This window comes from Oncorhynchus clarkii, chromosome 9 (assembly GCF_045791955.1).
Source record: "Oncorhynchus clarkii lewisi isolate Uvic-CL-2024 chromosome 9, UVic_Ocla_1.0, whole genome shotgun sequence".
Classification (NCBI taxonomy): domain Eukaryota; kingdom Metazoa; phylum Chordata; class Actinopteri; order Salmoniformes; family Salmonidae; genus Oncorhynchus; species Oncorhynchus clarkii.
The window spans coordinates 75,513,697-75,531,243 of NC_092155.1; the positions used below are offsets into that span (position 1 = coordinate 75,513,697).

A 17,547-nucleotide genomic window follows, 5' to 3' on the forward strand; every position below is an offset into this window, starting at 1 on the left:
AATACTCCTGTTTGTGAATACGGGCCCTGGGGAAGGGAAACAAAAAGGGCATCAGGCTCTCACCATTACTGACATCTTCCTGTAGTTTGACAGCCTGCTTCACCAGTTCAATACTGTGTTTCCTCAGACCTTTAGCTGTCTGGCCCAGGTCCTGATCCTGTACATTCTGCACACATCATCAACAACAACAACAACATCGACAACAACATCAACATCAACACCACCAACAACATCATCAACGACAACAACAACAACAACAGCATCAACGACAACAACAACATAAACATCAACAACAACATCAACAACACCAACAACATCATCGACAACAACATCAACACCACCAACAACATCATCAACGACAACAACAACAACAACAGCATCAACGACAACAACAACATAAACATCAACAACAACAACAACATCAACAACACCAACAACATCATCGACAACAACATCAACAACAACATCAACAACAACATCAACAACATCATTAACAACAACAACATCAACATCAACAACAACATCAACACAACATAAACATATCAACAACATCAACACAACAACAACATCAACAACAACATCAACAACAACATCAACACAACAGATATATATGTTATCTTCTTACAGGTCCATCATGGCAATGTTTAGGTGCCACACATATGCATATCTCGTAATGTTGTTTCTATGAGTCTTAGAGAGTATATCATGGTCCTCACAACGTAGGAAATATGTGTACGTGTTGCCCTTACCGCCAGTGCGTCCATAGCAGCCTGGTTGGCAGCAGTCTCAGCGGCTCTGACGGCGTCGACGATGTCGGAGTACGCCCGTGACGCGCTCACGGCTCGTTGGATGAAACCGTCCTTGTTGGTGTTGGAGATCACACTGCAACACACAGAGGAGAAAACATGAAGTCGGCTCTACATTTATAACAGATCGATCTATCAATCGACCAATCAATCAACCAACATACCAACTGCCCAACCAATCAATCAATCAATCAACATACCAACTGCCCGAACCAATCAATCGATCAACCAATCAATCAACCAACATACCAACTGCCCAACCAATCAATCAATCAATCAACATACCAACTGCCCGAACCAATCAATCGATCAATCAATCAATCAACCAACATACCAACTGCCCAACCAATCAATCGATCTATCGATCTATCAATCAACCAATATACCAACTGACCAACCAATCAATCAATCAGGCCATCAGTCAGTCAGGCCATCAGTCCATCAGTCCATTAGTTCATCAGTCCATCAGGCCATTAGTTCATCAGGACATCAGGCCATCAGATCAGTCCATCAGTCCATCAGGCCATCAGGACATCAGGCCATTAGTTAATCAGTCCATCAGTCCATTAGTTCATCAGTCCATCAGGCATCAGGCCATTAGTTCATCAGTCCATCAGGCCATTAGTTCATCAGGACATCAGGCCATCAGATCAGTCCATCAGGCCATCAGGACATCAGGCCATTAGTTCATCAGTCCATCAGTCCATTAGTTCATCAGTCCATCAGGCATCAGGCCATTAGTTCATCAGTCCATCAGGCATCAGGCCATTAGTTCATCAGTCCATCAGGCATCAGTCCATTAGTTTATCAGTCAATCAGGACATCAGTCCATCAGGACATCAGTCCATTAGGACATCAGTCCATCAGGCCATCAGTCCATCAGGCCATCAGTCCATCAGGACATCAGGCCATCAGGCATCAGGCCATCAGTCCATCAGGACATCAGGCATCAGGCCATCATGCCATCAGTCCATCAGTCCCTCAGTCCATCAGGCCCTCAGTCCATCAGGCCATCAGGCATCAGGCCATCAGTCCATCAGTCCATCAGTCCATCAGGCATCAGGCCATCAGGCATCAGGCCATCAGTCCATCAGTCCATCAACTCCTCACCTGGCGAGGTTCATGGCCAGCTCATTGAGTAGTTCAGCATGTTTCTCTGCTGCCTCCACCAGGGGTATCTTACTGACGGAGGGGGAAAACTGCAGCACCTTCTCTGCCAAGGGCATCCTGGAACCATCCAACTGGGCTGCCAGACGCTCATAGTCCTAGAAAGAGATGTTTTAGAAAGGGGTTAACCTCGTCACCACGCACGGAGGAAGTCTGGTGTGTACAAAACTTCTAAGGGATTGAAAAAAAACACGCTTCACAAGCTGTAGCCAAAATACCCAGACTCACCTCCCAAAGAGAGAGAGAGAGAGGGTTTAAAGGAGAGAGGATATTTTAGATAAGGGATTTACTGTAACAATGGTACAGATATCAGAGATCTAATCTGATGTCCAAGGTTTGTCAGGGAATTTTTCAGGGCCCTCCGGCAAGGCTCACAAAATAATTTTAGACCCAAGCCACCCCCTGTAACTGGACTTTGAACAACTCCCCTCTGGGCGCAGGTATAGGGCACCCCTCAGCAGGAAAAACAGAACGAGACAATCATTTGTGCCAGGTGTGATATCCTCCCTAAATAGCTCGGGCTAATGTTCCTATCGACTCAGTAAGGCCAGCAGGCTAATGTTCCTATAGACTCAGTAAGACCAGGCTAATGTTCCTATCGACCCAGTAAGGCCAGCAGGCTAATGTTCCTATCGACTCAGTAAGGCCAGCAGGCTAATGTTCCTATAGACTCAGTAAGACCAGGCTAATGTTCCTATCGACCCAGTAAGGCCAGCAGGCTAATGTTCCTATAGACTCAGTAAGACCAGCAGGCTAATGTTCCTATCCACTCAGTAAGGCCAGCAGGCTAATGTTCCTATAGACTCAGTAAGACCAGCAGGCTAATGTTCCTATAGACTCAGTAAGACCAGCAGGCTAATGTTCCTATAGACTCAGTAAGGCCAGCAGGCTAATGTTCCTATAGACTCAGTAAGGCCAGCAGGCTAATGTTCCTATCGACTCAGTAAGGCCAGCAGGCTAATGTTCCTATAGACTCAGTAAGGCCAGCAGGCTAATGTTCCTATCCACTCAGTAAGACCAGCAGGCTAATGTTCCTATAGACTCAGTAAGACCAGCAGGCTAATGTTCCTATCCACTCAGTAAGGCCAGCAGGCTAATGTTCCTATAGACTCAGTAAGACCAGCAGGCTAATGTTCCTATCCACTCAGTAAGGCCAGCAGGCTAATGTTCCTATCAACTCAGTAAGACCAGCAGGCTAATGTTCCTATCCACTCAGTAAGGCCAGCAGGCTAATGTTCCTATCGACTCAGTAAGGCCAGCAGGCTAATGTTCCTATAGACTCAGTAAGGCCAGCAGGCTAATGTTCCTATAGACTCAGTAAGACCAGCAGGCTAATGTTCCTATAGACTCAGTAAGACCAGCAGGCTAATGTTCCTATAGACTCAGTAAGACCAGCAGGCTAATGTTCCTATCCACTCAGTAAGGCCAGCAGGCTAATGTTCCTATCCACTCAGTAAGACCAGCAGGCTAATGTTCCTATAGACTCAGTAAGACCAGCAGGCTAATGTTCCTATAGACTCAGTAAGGCCAGCAGGCTAATGTTCCTATCCACTCAGTAAGGCCAGCAGGCTAATGTTCCTATATACTCAGTAAGGCCAGCAGGCTAATGTTCCTATAGACTCAGTAAGGCCAGCAGGCTAATGTTCCTATAGACTCAGTAAGGCCAGCAGGCTAATGTTCCTATAGACTCAGTAAGGCCAGCAGGCTAATGTTCCTATAGACTCAGTAAGGCCAGCAGGCTAATGTTCCTATAGACTCAGTAAGGCCAGCAGGCTAATGTTCCTATCCATCCAGTAAGGCCAGCAGGCTAATGTTCCTATCGACCCAGTAAGACCAGCAGGCTAATGTTCCTTTAGACTCAGTAAGACCAGCAGGCTAATGTTCCTATAGACTCAGTAAGACCAGCAGGCTAATGTTCCTATAGACTCAGTAAGACCAGCAGGCTAATGTTCCTATAGACCCAGTAAGGCCAGCAGGCTAATGTTCCTATAGACTCAGTAAGACCAGCAGGCTAATGTTCCTATAGACTCAGTAAGACCAGCAGGCTAATGTTCCTATAGACCCAGTAAGAACAGCAGGCTAATGTTCCTATAGACTCAGTAAGACCAGCAGGCTAATGTTCCTATAGACTCAGTAAGGCCAGCAGGCTAATGTTCCTATAGACTCAGTAAGACCAGCAGGCTAATGTTCCTATCCACTCAGTAAGACCAGCAGGCTAATGTTCCTATCCACTCAGTAAGGCCAGCAGGCTAATGTTCCTATCGATTCAGTAAGGCCAGCAGGCTAATGTTCCTATCCACTCAGTAAGGCCAGCAGGCTAATGTTCCTATCCACTCAGTAAGACCAGCAGGCTAATGTTCCTATAGACTCAGTAAGACCAGCAGGCTAATGTTCCTATAGACTCAGTAAGGCCAGCAGGCTAATGTTCCTATCCACTCAGTAAGGCCAGCAGGCTAATGTTCCTATAGACTCAGTAAGGCCAGCAGGCTAATGTTCCTATAGACTCAGTAAGGCCAGCAGGCTAATGTTCCTATAGACTCAGTAAGGCCAGCAGGCTAATGTTCCTATAGACTCAGTAAGGCCAGCAGGCTAATGTTCCTATAGACTCAGTAAGGCCAGCAGGCTAATGTTCCTATCCATCCAGTAAGGCCAGCAGGCTAATGTTCCTATCGACCCAGTAAGACCAGCAGGCTAATGTTCCTATCCACTCAGTAAGGCCAGCAGGCTAATGTTCCTATCAACTCAGTAAGACCAGCAGGCTAATGTTCCTATCCACTCAGTAAGGCCAGCAGGCTAATGTTCCTATCGACTCAGTAAGGCCAGCAGGCTAATGTTCCTATAGACTCAGTAAGGCCAGCAGGCTAATGTTCCTATAGACTCAGTAAGACCAGCAGGCTAATGTTCCTATAGACTCAGTAAGACCAGCAGGCTAATGTTCCTATAGACTCAGTAAGACCAGCAGGCTAATGTTCCTATCCACTCAGTAAGGCCAGCAGGCTAATGTTCCTATCCACTCAGTAAGACCAGCAGGCTAATGTTCCTATAGACTCAGTAAGACCAGCAGGCTAATGTTCCTATAGACTCAGTAAGGCCAGCAGGCTAATGTTCCTATCCACTCAGTAAGGCCAGCAGGCTAATGTTCCTATAGACTCAGTAAGGCCAGCAGGCTAATGTTCCTATAGACTCAGTAAGGCCAGCAGGCTAATGTTCCTATAGACTCAGTAAGGCCAGCAGGCTAATGTTCCTATAGACTCAGTAAGGCCAGCAGGCTAATGTTCCTATAGACTCAGTAAGGCCAGCAGGCTAATGTTCCTATAGACCAGTAAGGCCAGCAGGCTAATGTTCCTATAGACTCAGTAAGGCCAGCAGGCTAATGTTCCTATCCATCCAGTAAGGCCAGCAGGCTAATGTTCCTATCGACCCAGTAAGACCAGCAGGCTAATGTTCCTTTAGACTCAGTAAGACCAGCAGGCTAATGTTCCTATAGACTCAGTAAGACCAGCAGGCTAATGTTCCTATAGACTCAGTAAGACCAGCAGGCTAATGTTCCTATAGACCCAGTAAGGCCAGCAGGCTAATGTTCCTATAGACTCAGTAAGACCAGCAGGCTAATGTTCCTATAGACTCAGTAAGACCAGCAGGCTAATGTTCCTATAGACCCAGTAAGAACAGCAGGCTAATGTTCCTATAGACTCAGTAAGACCAGCAGGCTAATGTTCCTATAGACTCAGTAAGGCCAGCAGGCTAATGTTCCTATAGACTCAGTAAGACCAGCAAGCTAATGTTCCTATCCACTCAGTAAGGCCAGCAGGCTAATGTTCCTATCCACTCAGTAAGACCAGCAGGCTAATGTTCCTATCCACTCAGTAAGGCCAGCAGGCTAATGTTCCTATCGACTCAGTAAGGCCAGCAGGCTAATGTTCCTATCGACTCAGTAAGGCCAGCAGGCTAATGTTCCTATCCACTCAGTAAGGCCAGCAGGCTAATGTTCCTATCCACTCAGTAAGACCAGCAGGCTAATGTTCCTATAGACTCAGTAAGACCAGCAGGCTAATGTTCCTATAGACTCAGTAAGGCCAGCAGGCTAATGTTCCTATAGACTCAGTAAGGCCAGCAGGCTAATGTTCCTATAGACTCAGTAAGGCCAGCAGGCTAATGTTCCTATAGACTCAGTAAGGCCAGCAGGCTAATGTTCCTATAGACTCAGTAAGGCCAGCAGGCTAATGTTCCTATAGACTCAGTAAGGCCAGCAGGCTAATGCTCCTATAGACTCAGTAAGGCCAGCAGGCTAATGTTCCTATCCATCCAGTAAGGCCAGCAGGCTAATGTTCCTATCGACCCAGTAAGACCAGCAGGCTAATGTTCCTATAGACTCAGTAAGACCAGCAGGCTAATGTTCCTATAGACTCAGTAAGACCAGCAGTCTAATGTTCCTATAGACTCAGTAAGACCAGCAGGCTAATGTTCCTATAGACCCAGTAAGGCCAGCAGGCTAATGTTCCTATAGCCTCAGTAAGACCAGCAGGCTAATGTTCCTATAGACTCAGTAAGACCAGCAGGCTAATGTTCCTATAGACCCAGTAAGACCAGCAGGCTAATGTTCCTATAGACTCAGTAAGACCAGCAGGCTAATGTTCCTATAGACTCAGTAAGACCAGCAGGCTAATGTTCCTATAGACCCAGTAAGACCAGCAGGCTAATGTTCCTATAGACTCAGTAAGACCAGCAGGCTAATGTTCCTATAGACCCAGTAAGACCAGCAGGCTAATGTTCCTATAGACTCAGTAAGACCAGCAGGCTAATGTTCCTATAGACTCAGTAAGACCAGCAGGCTAATGTTCCTATAGACTCAGTAAGACCAGCAGGCTAATGTTCCTATAGACTCAGTAAGACCAGCAGGCTAATGTTCCTATAGACTCAGTAAGACCAGCAGGCTAATGTTCCTATAGACTCAGTAAGACCAGCAGGCTAATGTTCCTATAGACTCAGTAAGACCAGCAGGCTAATGTTCCTATAGACTCAGTAAGACCAGCAGGCTAATGTTCCTATAGACTCAGTAAGACCAGCAGGCTAATGTTCCTATCCACTCAGTAAGGCCAGCAGGCTAATGTTCCTATCAACTCAGTAAGACCAGCAGGCTAATGTTCCTATAGCCTCAGTAAGACCAGCAGGCTAATGTTCCTATAGACTCAGTAAGACCAGCAGGCTAATGTTCCTATAGCCTCAGTAAGACCAGCAGGCTAATGTTCCTATAGCCTCAGTAAGACCAGCAGGCTAATGTTCCTATCCACTCAGTAAGGCCAGCAGGCTAATGTTCCTATAGCCTCAGTAAGACCAGCAGGCTAATGTTCCTATAGACTCAGTAAGACCAGCAGGCTAATGTTCCTATAGACTCAGTAAGACCAGCAGGCTAATGTTCCTATAGACCTCAGTAAGACCAGCAGGCTAATGTTCCTATAGACTCAGTAAGACCAGCAGGCTAATGTTCCTATAGCCTCAGTAAGACCAGCAGGCTAATGTTCCTATAGACTCAGTAAGACCAGCAGGCTAATGTTCCTATAGACTCAGTAAGACCAGCAGGCTAATGTTCCTATAGACTCAGTAAGACCAGCAGGCTAATGTTCCTATAGACTCAGTAAGACCAGCAGGCTAATGTTCCTATAGACTCAGTAAGACCAGCAGGCTAATGTTCCTATAGACTCAGTAAGACCAGCAGGCTAATGTTCCTATAGACTCAGTAAGACCAGCAGGCTAATGTTCCTATAGACTCAGTAAGACCAGCAGGCTAATGTTCCTATAGACTCAGTAAGACCAGCAGGCTAATGTTCCTATAGACTCAGTAAGACCAGCAGGCTAATGTTCCTATCCACTCAGTAAGGCCAGCAGGCTAATGTTCCTATCAACCCAGTAAGACCAGCAGGCTAATGTTCCTATAGCCTCAGTAAGACCAGCAGGCTAATGTTCCTATAGACTCAGTAAGACCAGCAGGCTAATGTTCCTATAGCCTCAGTAAGACCAGCAGGCTAATGTTCCTATAGCCTCAGTAAGACCAGCAGGCTAATGTTCCTATCCACTCAGTAAGGCCAGCAGGCTAATGTTCCTATAGCCTCAGTAAGACCAGCAGGCTAATGTTCCTATAGACTCAGTAAGACCAGCAGGTTAATGTTCCTATAGACTCAGTAAGACCAGCAGGCTAGTCTTTTTATTTTTTCATTATTTTTATTGGTGCGTAACTGTTATGAAAGTTGTATTGTAAACTTTGTTTTCTATTTAAATGGCAATTTAAACGTGTACATGACACTGCAACAACATTTCCCCATGGAGACCATAAAGTCAGTCAGTCAGTCAGTAAGTTTCAACTAAGTTTTATTTTAATTTTTTTGTAGTTGAACTGTGTCCCTTATAAACCCTAGTGTTTAGACCCTAGAAAAGCCTTGATGACGTTGGACATGTCCTCACCTCCTTGGAGTCGTGCAGCATAGACAGCATGTCATTGACAGCGGCCACGTCATCCTCTGCCATCTGCAGGAGATTCTCCACCTCCTTGTTCTTCACATTCAGCTCATCCACGTGTTGCTGCAGACAGAAACAACATGAAGAGAGAATACTGTGAATAGAATTAAATAGGTACAAAAAACGATGTCTGTGTCAGATTGTGATGAACTCTCATTCTGCTTTCCTGTGTGTGTGTGTGTCTTTCTGTGTGTGTGTGTGTCTTTCTGTGTGTGTGTGTCTTTCTGTGTGTGTGTGTGTGTGTCTTTCTGTGTGTGTGTGTCTTTCAGTGTGTGTGTGAGTGTGTGTGTGTGTTCACTGCATGCAGTGTATGTGTGTGTCTTTCAGTGTGTGTGTGTGTCTTTCTGTGTGTGTGTGTCTTTCAGTGTGTGTGTGAGTGTGTGTGTGTGTGTTCACTGCATGCAGTGTATGTGTGTGTCTTTCAGTGTGTGTGTGTGTTTCTTTCAATGTGTGTGTGTGTGTGTGTGACTTTCAGTGTGTGTGTGTGTGTGTGTCTTTCAGTGTGTATGTGTGTCTTTCAGTGTGTGTATGTGTGTGTGTGTGTGTCTTTGTGTGTGTGTGTGTGTGTGTGTGTGTGTGTGTGTGTGTGTGTGTGTGTGTGTATGTGTGTGTGTGTGTATGTGTGTGCGTGTAGGTGTATGTGTGTGTGTGTGTGTGGCTTTCAGTGTGTGTGTGTACACTGGGAAAGTGAGGATCTAACACGGATAGAAAAACACGTATGTGTGTGTGTGTGTGTGTGTGTGTGTGTGTGTGTGTGTGTGTGTGTGTGTGTGTGTGTGTGTGTGTGTATGTGTATGTGTATGTGTGTGTGTACGTGTGTGTGTGTATGTGTGTGTGTGTGCGTGTGTCCATCTCTGCATGTCTGTGTTACCTGGCAGTCCTCCAGCCTCTTCTCATTAACAGCGTTCGTATCGGAGGCGACGGCCGTGTTGTTAACTGCCTGGTTCAGAGCGTCCCTCAGGTCCATCAGTTGGTCATGGAACTTCCCCAGACTCTCCCTGATGTTCTTCACCAAGCCCTCGTTCTCCACCACACGACTCACCAGCTGGTCTTTCACCTTCTCCAGCACTACAGAGAGACAGAAAATGAAAAAGACACCTTTAGTTTTACCATCAGAAGGTCTCCTCCTTAAGGTCCTGAATACAAAGCACTACAGCAGTATATCTCGTATGGACAGATGTGTGACTAAAAGGCTTCGTGTGGGCAATCCGACGTCTGAAGTGGGCGTACGGTATTTACTGCGACGCAGCCTCCGCAGACGTCAGGACTTTCATACTTCTTGAGCTTAGCGGAGTAGAGCAGAGCAGAGCAATTGTGAAGGAAGTTGTCATGGAAGTAAGTTTGAGTTTATACAGGACGTCCTGCCCCCCCCCCCCCCCCACACACACACCTACTGTCAACCAATCGACCAATATAGATTATATTGCGTCACACCCTCCAATACGAAGCCTCCGACTACATTTGAGAATCAATCATAAGGCTTTCAGAAACATAGCACTTCCTGGTTATGGATAGGTACACTCAAAATGGCCACCTGCCCACCCATTGGAGATCATTGACTTGAATATAGATTCCCGCTCTAGTAATTATATTTCTAAGAGCATGACTGACGTTTCTCAGCCTCGGACAGCTCTCTGTCGGCTATCTTCTTCTGGCCGACACAGCTCCTGAATCTCATCTCTCTCAGCATGGCCTCCACCTGCTGTATCTTCTCAGAGAGGTCTTCCTCCTCCTGCTCCACTTCTGTCTCATTCAGAACCGTACGTTTTACCTGCAGCATGAGGTCTGGATAGGCAGAGAGTAAGAATGAGAGAGTGAGAGAGAGAGAGAGAGAGGAGAGAGAGAGAGGAGAGAGAGACAGAGAGATTGAGAGAGAGACAGAGAGAGAGAGAGAGAGAGAGAGAGACAGAGGAGAGAGAGACAGAGAGAGACAGAGAGAGAGAGAGAGAAAGACAACATCTATATTTTAGACACAGAGTGTACAAAACATTAGGAACACCTTCCTACTACTGAGTTGCACCCCCTTATGCCATCGGAAAAGCATAAATTTGTTGGGGCATGGACTACAAGGTGTCGAAAGCGTTCCACAGGGATGCTGGCCCATGTTGACTCCAATCCAATGCTTCCCACAGTTGTGCCAAGTTGGCTGGATGTCCTCTGGGTGGTGGACCATTCTTGATACACACGTGAAACTGTCGAGTGTGAAAAACTCAGCAGCGTTGCAATTCTTCACACAAACCAGTGCACCTGGCGCCTACTACCATACCCCGTACAAAGGCACTTAAATATTTAGTCTTGCCCATTCACCCTCTGAATGGCACTCATACACAATCCATGTCTCAAGGCTTAAAAATCCTTCTTTAACCACCTGTCTCCTCCCCTTTCATCTACACTGATTGAAGTGGATTTAACAAGTGACATCAATAAGGGATCATAGCTTTCACCTGGATTCACCTGGTCAGTCTATGTCACTCAGTTTTTGTTGTATGGTCTATTTATATATATATAGTGTGATTCAGACCAGTATGGTTCTCCTGCAGCATTAGGTCTGTATATATAGTGTGATTCAGACCAGTATGGTTCTCCTGCAGCATTAGGTCTGTATAGTCTATGCGTGAGAGTCACAGGGCTCCATAATAACAGGTTCAGTGGGTGGCTCCAGCCCACGAGGGTCACGCTATAGAAAAAATGATGAAGTGATTTCAGTGTTTCACTCAGAAGTGTACTAGACTACTAAAACGATTCAATAAATAAACGGTTTATTCTAACACAGTCTTCAAGCAGGAATGCATGATTCCAGATATTTTGATGATTGTCTTGAATTTGGGGTTTGACTACTAGGTAATTTTTTTTTTTAATCAAAATAGGATTCTTTAATTTTGCTGATATTTGTTGTTCAATAGACATTTATTTGTCTACATATTTTTGGGCACTAATATCACATACGCTAATTCATTTGGGACAGTGTAATTGATATATAGACCTATGCCTATTCATTAAATGGCTGACCTGAGGGCCCTTTGTTCAATCTTGGGGCGGCAGGGTAGCCTAGTGGTTAAGAGCGTTGGACTAGTAACCGGAAGGTTGCAAGTTCAAACCCCCGAGCTGACAAGGTAAAAATCTGTTTTTCTGCCCCTGAACAAGGCAGTTAACCCACTGTTCCTAGGCCGTCATTGAATATAAGAATTTGTTCTTAACTGACTTGCCTAGTTAAATAAAGGTAAAATTAAATTTTAAATACAATTCAGACCAGAATGCTGGGACCCGTTTCTCTTCAGCAGTAACAACAGGGGTGTAAATGTTTTGGATTGTCTGGCGCTAAACCGAACTCGGCTAGGCGAACTGAACGAGTGTGCTCTCGTACTCCCTTATACCTTTGCTTGAGCAAATAGGAAAAAAAAAGCGGCAATAGTACTGTTTGTCCATCTTGAGACGCCGTAGCCAGTATCCACTTCCTCAAAATAGTCAGAATTAATAAAAAAATAACTCATTTTAGTCGCGCAATTATACATTTAACTATGTTTGGTGCAGTATTTTTATTTTTTTTAAGGCTCAATGAAATGACAACAAACACGTCATTGTAGAATCCCTCCTGTTGACCAATCACTAACGAAGGGGCGTAGATTTGGGCTATCGACTTCGGTTTGCCGCGGGGAAAAAAAAGTTTGCCGAATGAACAAAAAAACATCACGAAAATGTTGTCCTAAAATGTATGCCACAAACTGTTCGGGATGGAAAACACGTGGATGCCTTTACCTCCTCATTCAACTACAAAAATACAAACATATGGTCTTTGGTGATCTTAGGTGATCTTAGGAGATCTTTGGTGATTTTAGGAGATCTTTGGTGATCTTTGGTGATCTTTGGTGATCTTTGGTGATCTTAGGTGATTTTAGGTGGTCTTAGGTGATCTTAGGAGATCTTAGGAGATCTTTGGTGATCTTATAAGATCTTAGGTGATCTTTGGTGATCTTAGGTGGTCTTAGGTGATCTTAGGAGATCTTTGGTGATTTTAGGAGATCTTTGGTGATCTTTGGTGATCTTTGGTGATCTTTGGTGATCTTAGGTGATTTTAGGTGGTCTTAGGTGATCTTAGGAGATCTTAGGAGATCTTTGGTGATCTTAGGAGATCTTTGGTGATCTTAGGAGATCTTTGGTGATCTTTGGTGATCTTTGGTGATCTTTGGTGATCTTAGGTGATTTTAGGTGGTCTTAGGAGATCTTAGGAGATCTTTGGTGATCTTTGGTGATCTTAGGAGATCTTAGGTGATTTTAGGTGGTCTTAGGAGATCTTAGGTGATTTTAGGTGGTCTTAGGTGATCTTAGGTGATCTTAGAAGATCTTAGGAGATCGATCTTTGTGATGCCTTTACCTCCTCATTCAACTACAAAAATCCAAACATATGGTCTTTGGTGATCTTATAAGATCTTAGGTGATCTTTGGTGATCTTAGGAGATCTTTGGTGATTTTAGGTGGTCTTAGGTGATCTTAGGAGATCTTAGGAGATCTTTGGTGATCTTAGGAGATCTTTGGTGATCTTAGGAGATCTTTGGTGATTTTAGGTGGTCTTAGGTGATCTTAGGAGATCTTAGGAGATCTTAGGAGATCTTAGGAGATCTTTGGTGATCTTAGGAGATCTTTGGTGATCTTAGGAGATCTTTGGTGATCTTTGGTGATCTTTGGTGATCTTAGGTGATTTTAGGTGGTCTTAGGAGATCTTAGGAGATCTTTGGTGATCTTTGGTGATCTTAGGAGATCTTAGGTGATTTTAGGTGGTCTTAGGAGATCTTAGGTGATTTTAGGTGGTCTTAGGTGATCTTAGGTGATCTTAGAAGATCTTAGGAGATCTTTGGTGATCTTTGGTGATCTTAGGAGATCTTAGGTGATTTTAGGTGATCTTAGAAGATCTTAGGAGATCTTTGGTGATCTTAGGAGATCTTAGGTGATTTTAGGTGGTTTGGTAGAAGATCTTAGGAGATCTTAGGAGATCTTAGGTGATCTTAGGAGATCTTAGGTGATTTTAGGTGGTCTTAGGAGATCTTAGGTCATTTTAGGTGGTCTTAGGAGATCTTAGGAGATCTTTGGTGATCTTTGGTGATATTAGGAGATCTTAGGTGATTTTAGGTGGTCTTAGGAGATCTTAGGAGATCTTTGGTGATCTTTGGTGATCTTAGGAGATCTTAGGTGATTTTAGGTGGTCTTAGGAGATCTTAGGTGCTTTTAGGTGGTCTTAGGTGATCTTAGGTGATCTTAGAAGATCTTAGGAGATCTTTGGTGATCTTTGGTGATCTTAGGAGATCTTAGGTGATTTTAGGTGGTCTTAGGTGATCTTAGGTGATCTTAGAAGATCTTAGGAGATCTTTGGTGATCTTTGGTGATCTTTGGTGATCTTAGGAGATCTTAGGTGATTTTAGGTGGTCTTAGGTGATCTTAGGTGATCTTAGAAGATCTTAGGTGATTTTAGGTGGTATTAGGTGATCTTAGGTGATCTTAGAAGATCTTAGGAGATCTTTGGTGATCTTAGGTGATTTTAGGTGGTCTTAGGTGATCTTAGGTGATCTTAGGAGATCTTAGGTGATTTTAGGTGGTCTTAGGTGATCTTAGAAGATCTTAGGTGGTCTTGGGTGATCTTAGGTGATTTTAGGAGATCTTAGGAGATCTTATATGGTTTGTTCTATGACATCATCTTCAATCATCTAACGTCACTTTTTGGGAATTTTAAAGCGTTTATGTAATACAAAACAAACACATTTGACACTGACCAATCGCTCTCATCCAGATCAAACAGGGTTAAGTGCCCTTTGCTCAAGGGCACAAGGACAGATTTTTCACTTAGGTGGGCTTGGGTATTAGGACGACTAGCTGGTGAGCTCCTTACACACCTACCTTTCACCTTGCCCATGATGCTCTTGATGTGTGAGAGCAGGTCCCGGGCTCTCTGATGCGTGTCAGTGCCGCTGTTCTCCAGAGTGTTTGCTTTGTCTGCTGTCGCCACCACCTGGCCGGAGGACGACATTACATCAACTCAACATACTGTCGGATGTTACAGTCAACCTTAGTGCCTAACTTATACTGGTTGGATACACTACTGTGTGAATTACTGAACACTAGTTTTGGAGTAGTTGACTGTAACAAATAAGGAATTAATACGTTATAGAAAATAAAATTAATGCATATGTTTTAAAAGAGAGAGACGGGTAGAGAGAGAGAACGAGAGAGAGAAAGAGAGAGAACGAGAGAGAGAGAGAACGAGAGAGAGAGAACGAGAGAGAGAGAGAGAACGGGAGAACAAGAGAGAGAACGAGAGAGAGAGAGAGAGAGAGAGAGAACGAGAGAGAGAACGAGAGAGAGAGAGAGAGACAGAGAGACAGAGACAAAGAGAGAGAGAACGAGAGAGAGAGAGAGACAGAGCGAGAGAGAGACAGAGAGAGAGCGAGAGAGCGAGAACGAGAGAGGGAGACAGAGAGAGAACGGGAGAACAAGAGAGAGAACGAGAGAGAGAGAGAACGAGAGAGAGAGAACGAGAGAGTAAAAGTTACTGCGATAAATGGTCATCACCTTCCCCTCCAGGTCATTGATGTCTGAATTGATGTTGATGAACTCTCCCTCCAACATGTCCAGTCTATTACTGCTCTCATCCAGAGTATCGCTGTAGTTCTCTATGGCATTCTGGGTAACAGAGGTACTTTCGGTGAGTACAATGCCGAAAAGGAGTTAGAAGAAGTAGAAATAGGGGTGTTGCTTTGTTAAGAGTGTTTATGTACTCACAGCGATATCGTTCACGGATCTGCTGAGGTTGTGTAGCTGAGCCCAGGGGATAGAGGAGACGCTCAGGTTGATCAGGTGATGAGCCACTGAGCCAAAGTTGTCAGTCATACCGTCTAGATCCTTCAACAGGACTACGACACAGCTGTCACATGCTGTAAGGACACAGACAAGACACACATTATCTCCTAGATCGCACGCACACACACACACACACACACGCACGCACGCACTCACACACACGCACGCACGCACGCACGCACGCACGCACACACAGTCACCTTTATCAAACACACACACACACGCACACACACATACACACTTAGTCACCTTCATCAAACACACACACACACACAGACACACACAGACACACACGCACACACGCACACACATCACGTCCACCACAACACCGTGTTTGCAGGTCGCAGCTGAAACGTCAAAATGTCCTCCCTTAACGTCTTCAGGAAGCTATGAGCTGATATTTGTCAGAGCGTCAGGATGTTGCATCGATACTAACAGCTCATTTCAGCCTCTCCTTATTCCCCCCCCCCCCCCCGCTGGCTAGGTCACCACTCACGTTCACAGGTCATGTCACGTCCGTGCTGTACAGGAACATTGTATCTATGGGAATACTGTCTGCCTGTCAAGCCGTCTCCACAGCGACACTCCCCTGTCCGAGGGTCACAGCGACCGTGCTGACACTGACACTCTGAACACACAGGGAAGAGAACAGACATCTTTATAACTATCGTTAGAGGACCACGGGGAACAGCAAGAGAAGCAATACTTTCTTTTTTTAGCTTTCTTTTTAAAACTTTGTAAATATCGGAGGAAAAAAAAACATACAAATTGAGTTAGCCATCAACAATCCATTGAAGGTGAGAAGAAAACAAACTATTGAAACGAATAATGTCGTCTCTGGCCCCTGCTAGTCAGCCAGAGATCCCGTCTGTTGGCATTATCACCATCTTTTCTCTGTGGTTTCAACTCACTCCTGCATCCCTCAGGGCGGTAGTCCCAGTACCCAGGGGCACACTGGCGACAGTTAGGGCCACTGATCCCTGGTTGGCAGGCACACGACCCGGTCCTGGGGTCACACGGTTGGACCAGGGCCGCCGCGGCGTCACAGTCACAGCGACGACACCCGGAGCACGACTCATAGCCAAACGCACCGTCCTGTGGAAAAACACAGACATACAATTGTTTTTATTTAAACAGGCCAGTCAGTGAAAAACAAATTCTTATTTACAATGGCAGCCTACCCCGGCCAAAACCTAACAACACTGGGCCAATTGTGCGGCGCCCTATGGGACTACCAATCACGGCCAGTTGTGATACAACTTGGAATCGAACCAGGGTCTGTAGTGATGCCCCTAGTACTGTGATGCAGTGCCTTAGACCACTGCGCCATTCGGGAGCCCAATGAGGAGAGGACATAGACAGCAGGCCAAGACCTTGACTGAACAACAGTCAGACAGCAGGCCAAGACCTTGACTGAACAACAGTCAGTTACTGGTGAATGACTTGATTGACTGAACAACAGTCAGTTACTGTGAACTCACAGTTTCTGACGATAACTGAGTTCAGTACGTACCTGGTAGGGGTCACAGTTTCTGACGATAACTGAGTTCAGTACGTACCTGGTAGGGGTCACAGTTTCTGATGATAACTGAGTTCAGTACGTACCTGGCAGGGGTCACAGTTTCTGACGATAACTGAGTTCAGTATGTGCCTGGTAGGGGTCCCAGTTTCTGACGATAACTGAGTTCAGTACGTACCTGGTAGGGGTCACAGTTTCTGACGATAACTGAGTTCAGTACGTACCTGGTAGGGGTCACAGTTTCTGACGATAACTGAGTTCAGTACGTACCTGGTAGGGGTCCCAGTTTCTGACGATAACTGAGTTCAGTACGTACCTGGTAGGGGTCACAGTTTCTGACGATAACTGAGTTCAGTACGTACCTGGTAGGGGTCACAGTTTCTGACGATAACTGAGTTCAGTACGTACCTGGTAGGGGTCCCAGTTTCTGATGATAACTGAGTTCAGTACGTACCTGGTAGGGGTCCCAGTTTCTGACGATAACTGAGTTCAGTATGTACCTGGTAGGGGTCACAGTTTCTGACGATAACTGAGTTCAGTACGTACCTGGTAGGGGTCACAGTTTCTGATGATAACTGAGTTCAGTACGTACCTGGTAGGGGTCACAGTTTCTGACGATAACTGAGTTCAGTACGTACCTGGTAGGGGTCCCAGTTTCTGATGATAACTGAGTTCAGTACGTACCTGGTAGGGGTC

General features: G+C 45.2%; 1 protein-coding gene across 1 annotated transcript in view; it reads right to left on the minus strand.

Annotated features, from left to right (window-relative positions):
* Positions 1-17,547, minus strand: part of LOC139416955 (laminin subunit alpha-5-like) — a 250,153-nt gene that overhangs the window by 50,335 nt on the left and 182,271 nt on the right. Inside the window, exons 46-56 of the mRNA XM_071166167.1 lie at positions 16,244-16,427; positions 15,829-15,960; positions 15,255-15,406; positions 15,045-15,155; positions 14,373-14,484; positions 10,098-10,271; positions 9,358-9,554; positions 8,433-8,549; positions 1,917-2,071; positions 750-882; positions 64-166 (exon numbers count right to left, since the gene is read on the minus strand). Coding sequence (XP_071022268.1) covers positions 64-166; positions 750-882; positions 1,917-2,071; positions 8,433-8,549; positions 9,358-9,554; positions 10,098-10,271; positions 14,373-14,484; positions 15,045-15,155; positions 15,255-15,406; positions 15,829-15,960; positions 16,244-16,427 — 1,570 coding nt within the window. The remainder of the gene's footprint in view (positions 1-63; positions 167-749; positions 883-1,916; positions 2,072-8,432; positions 8,550-9,357; positions 9,555-10,097; positions 10,272-14,372; positions 14,485-15,044; positions 15,156-15,254; positions 15,407-15,828; positions 15,961-16,243; positions 16,428-17,547) is intronic.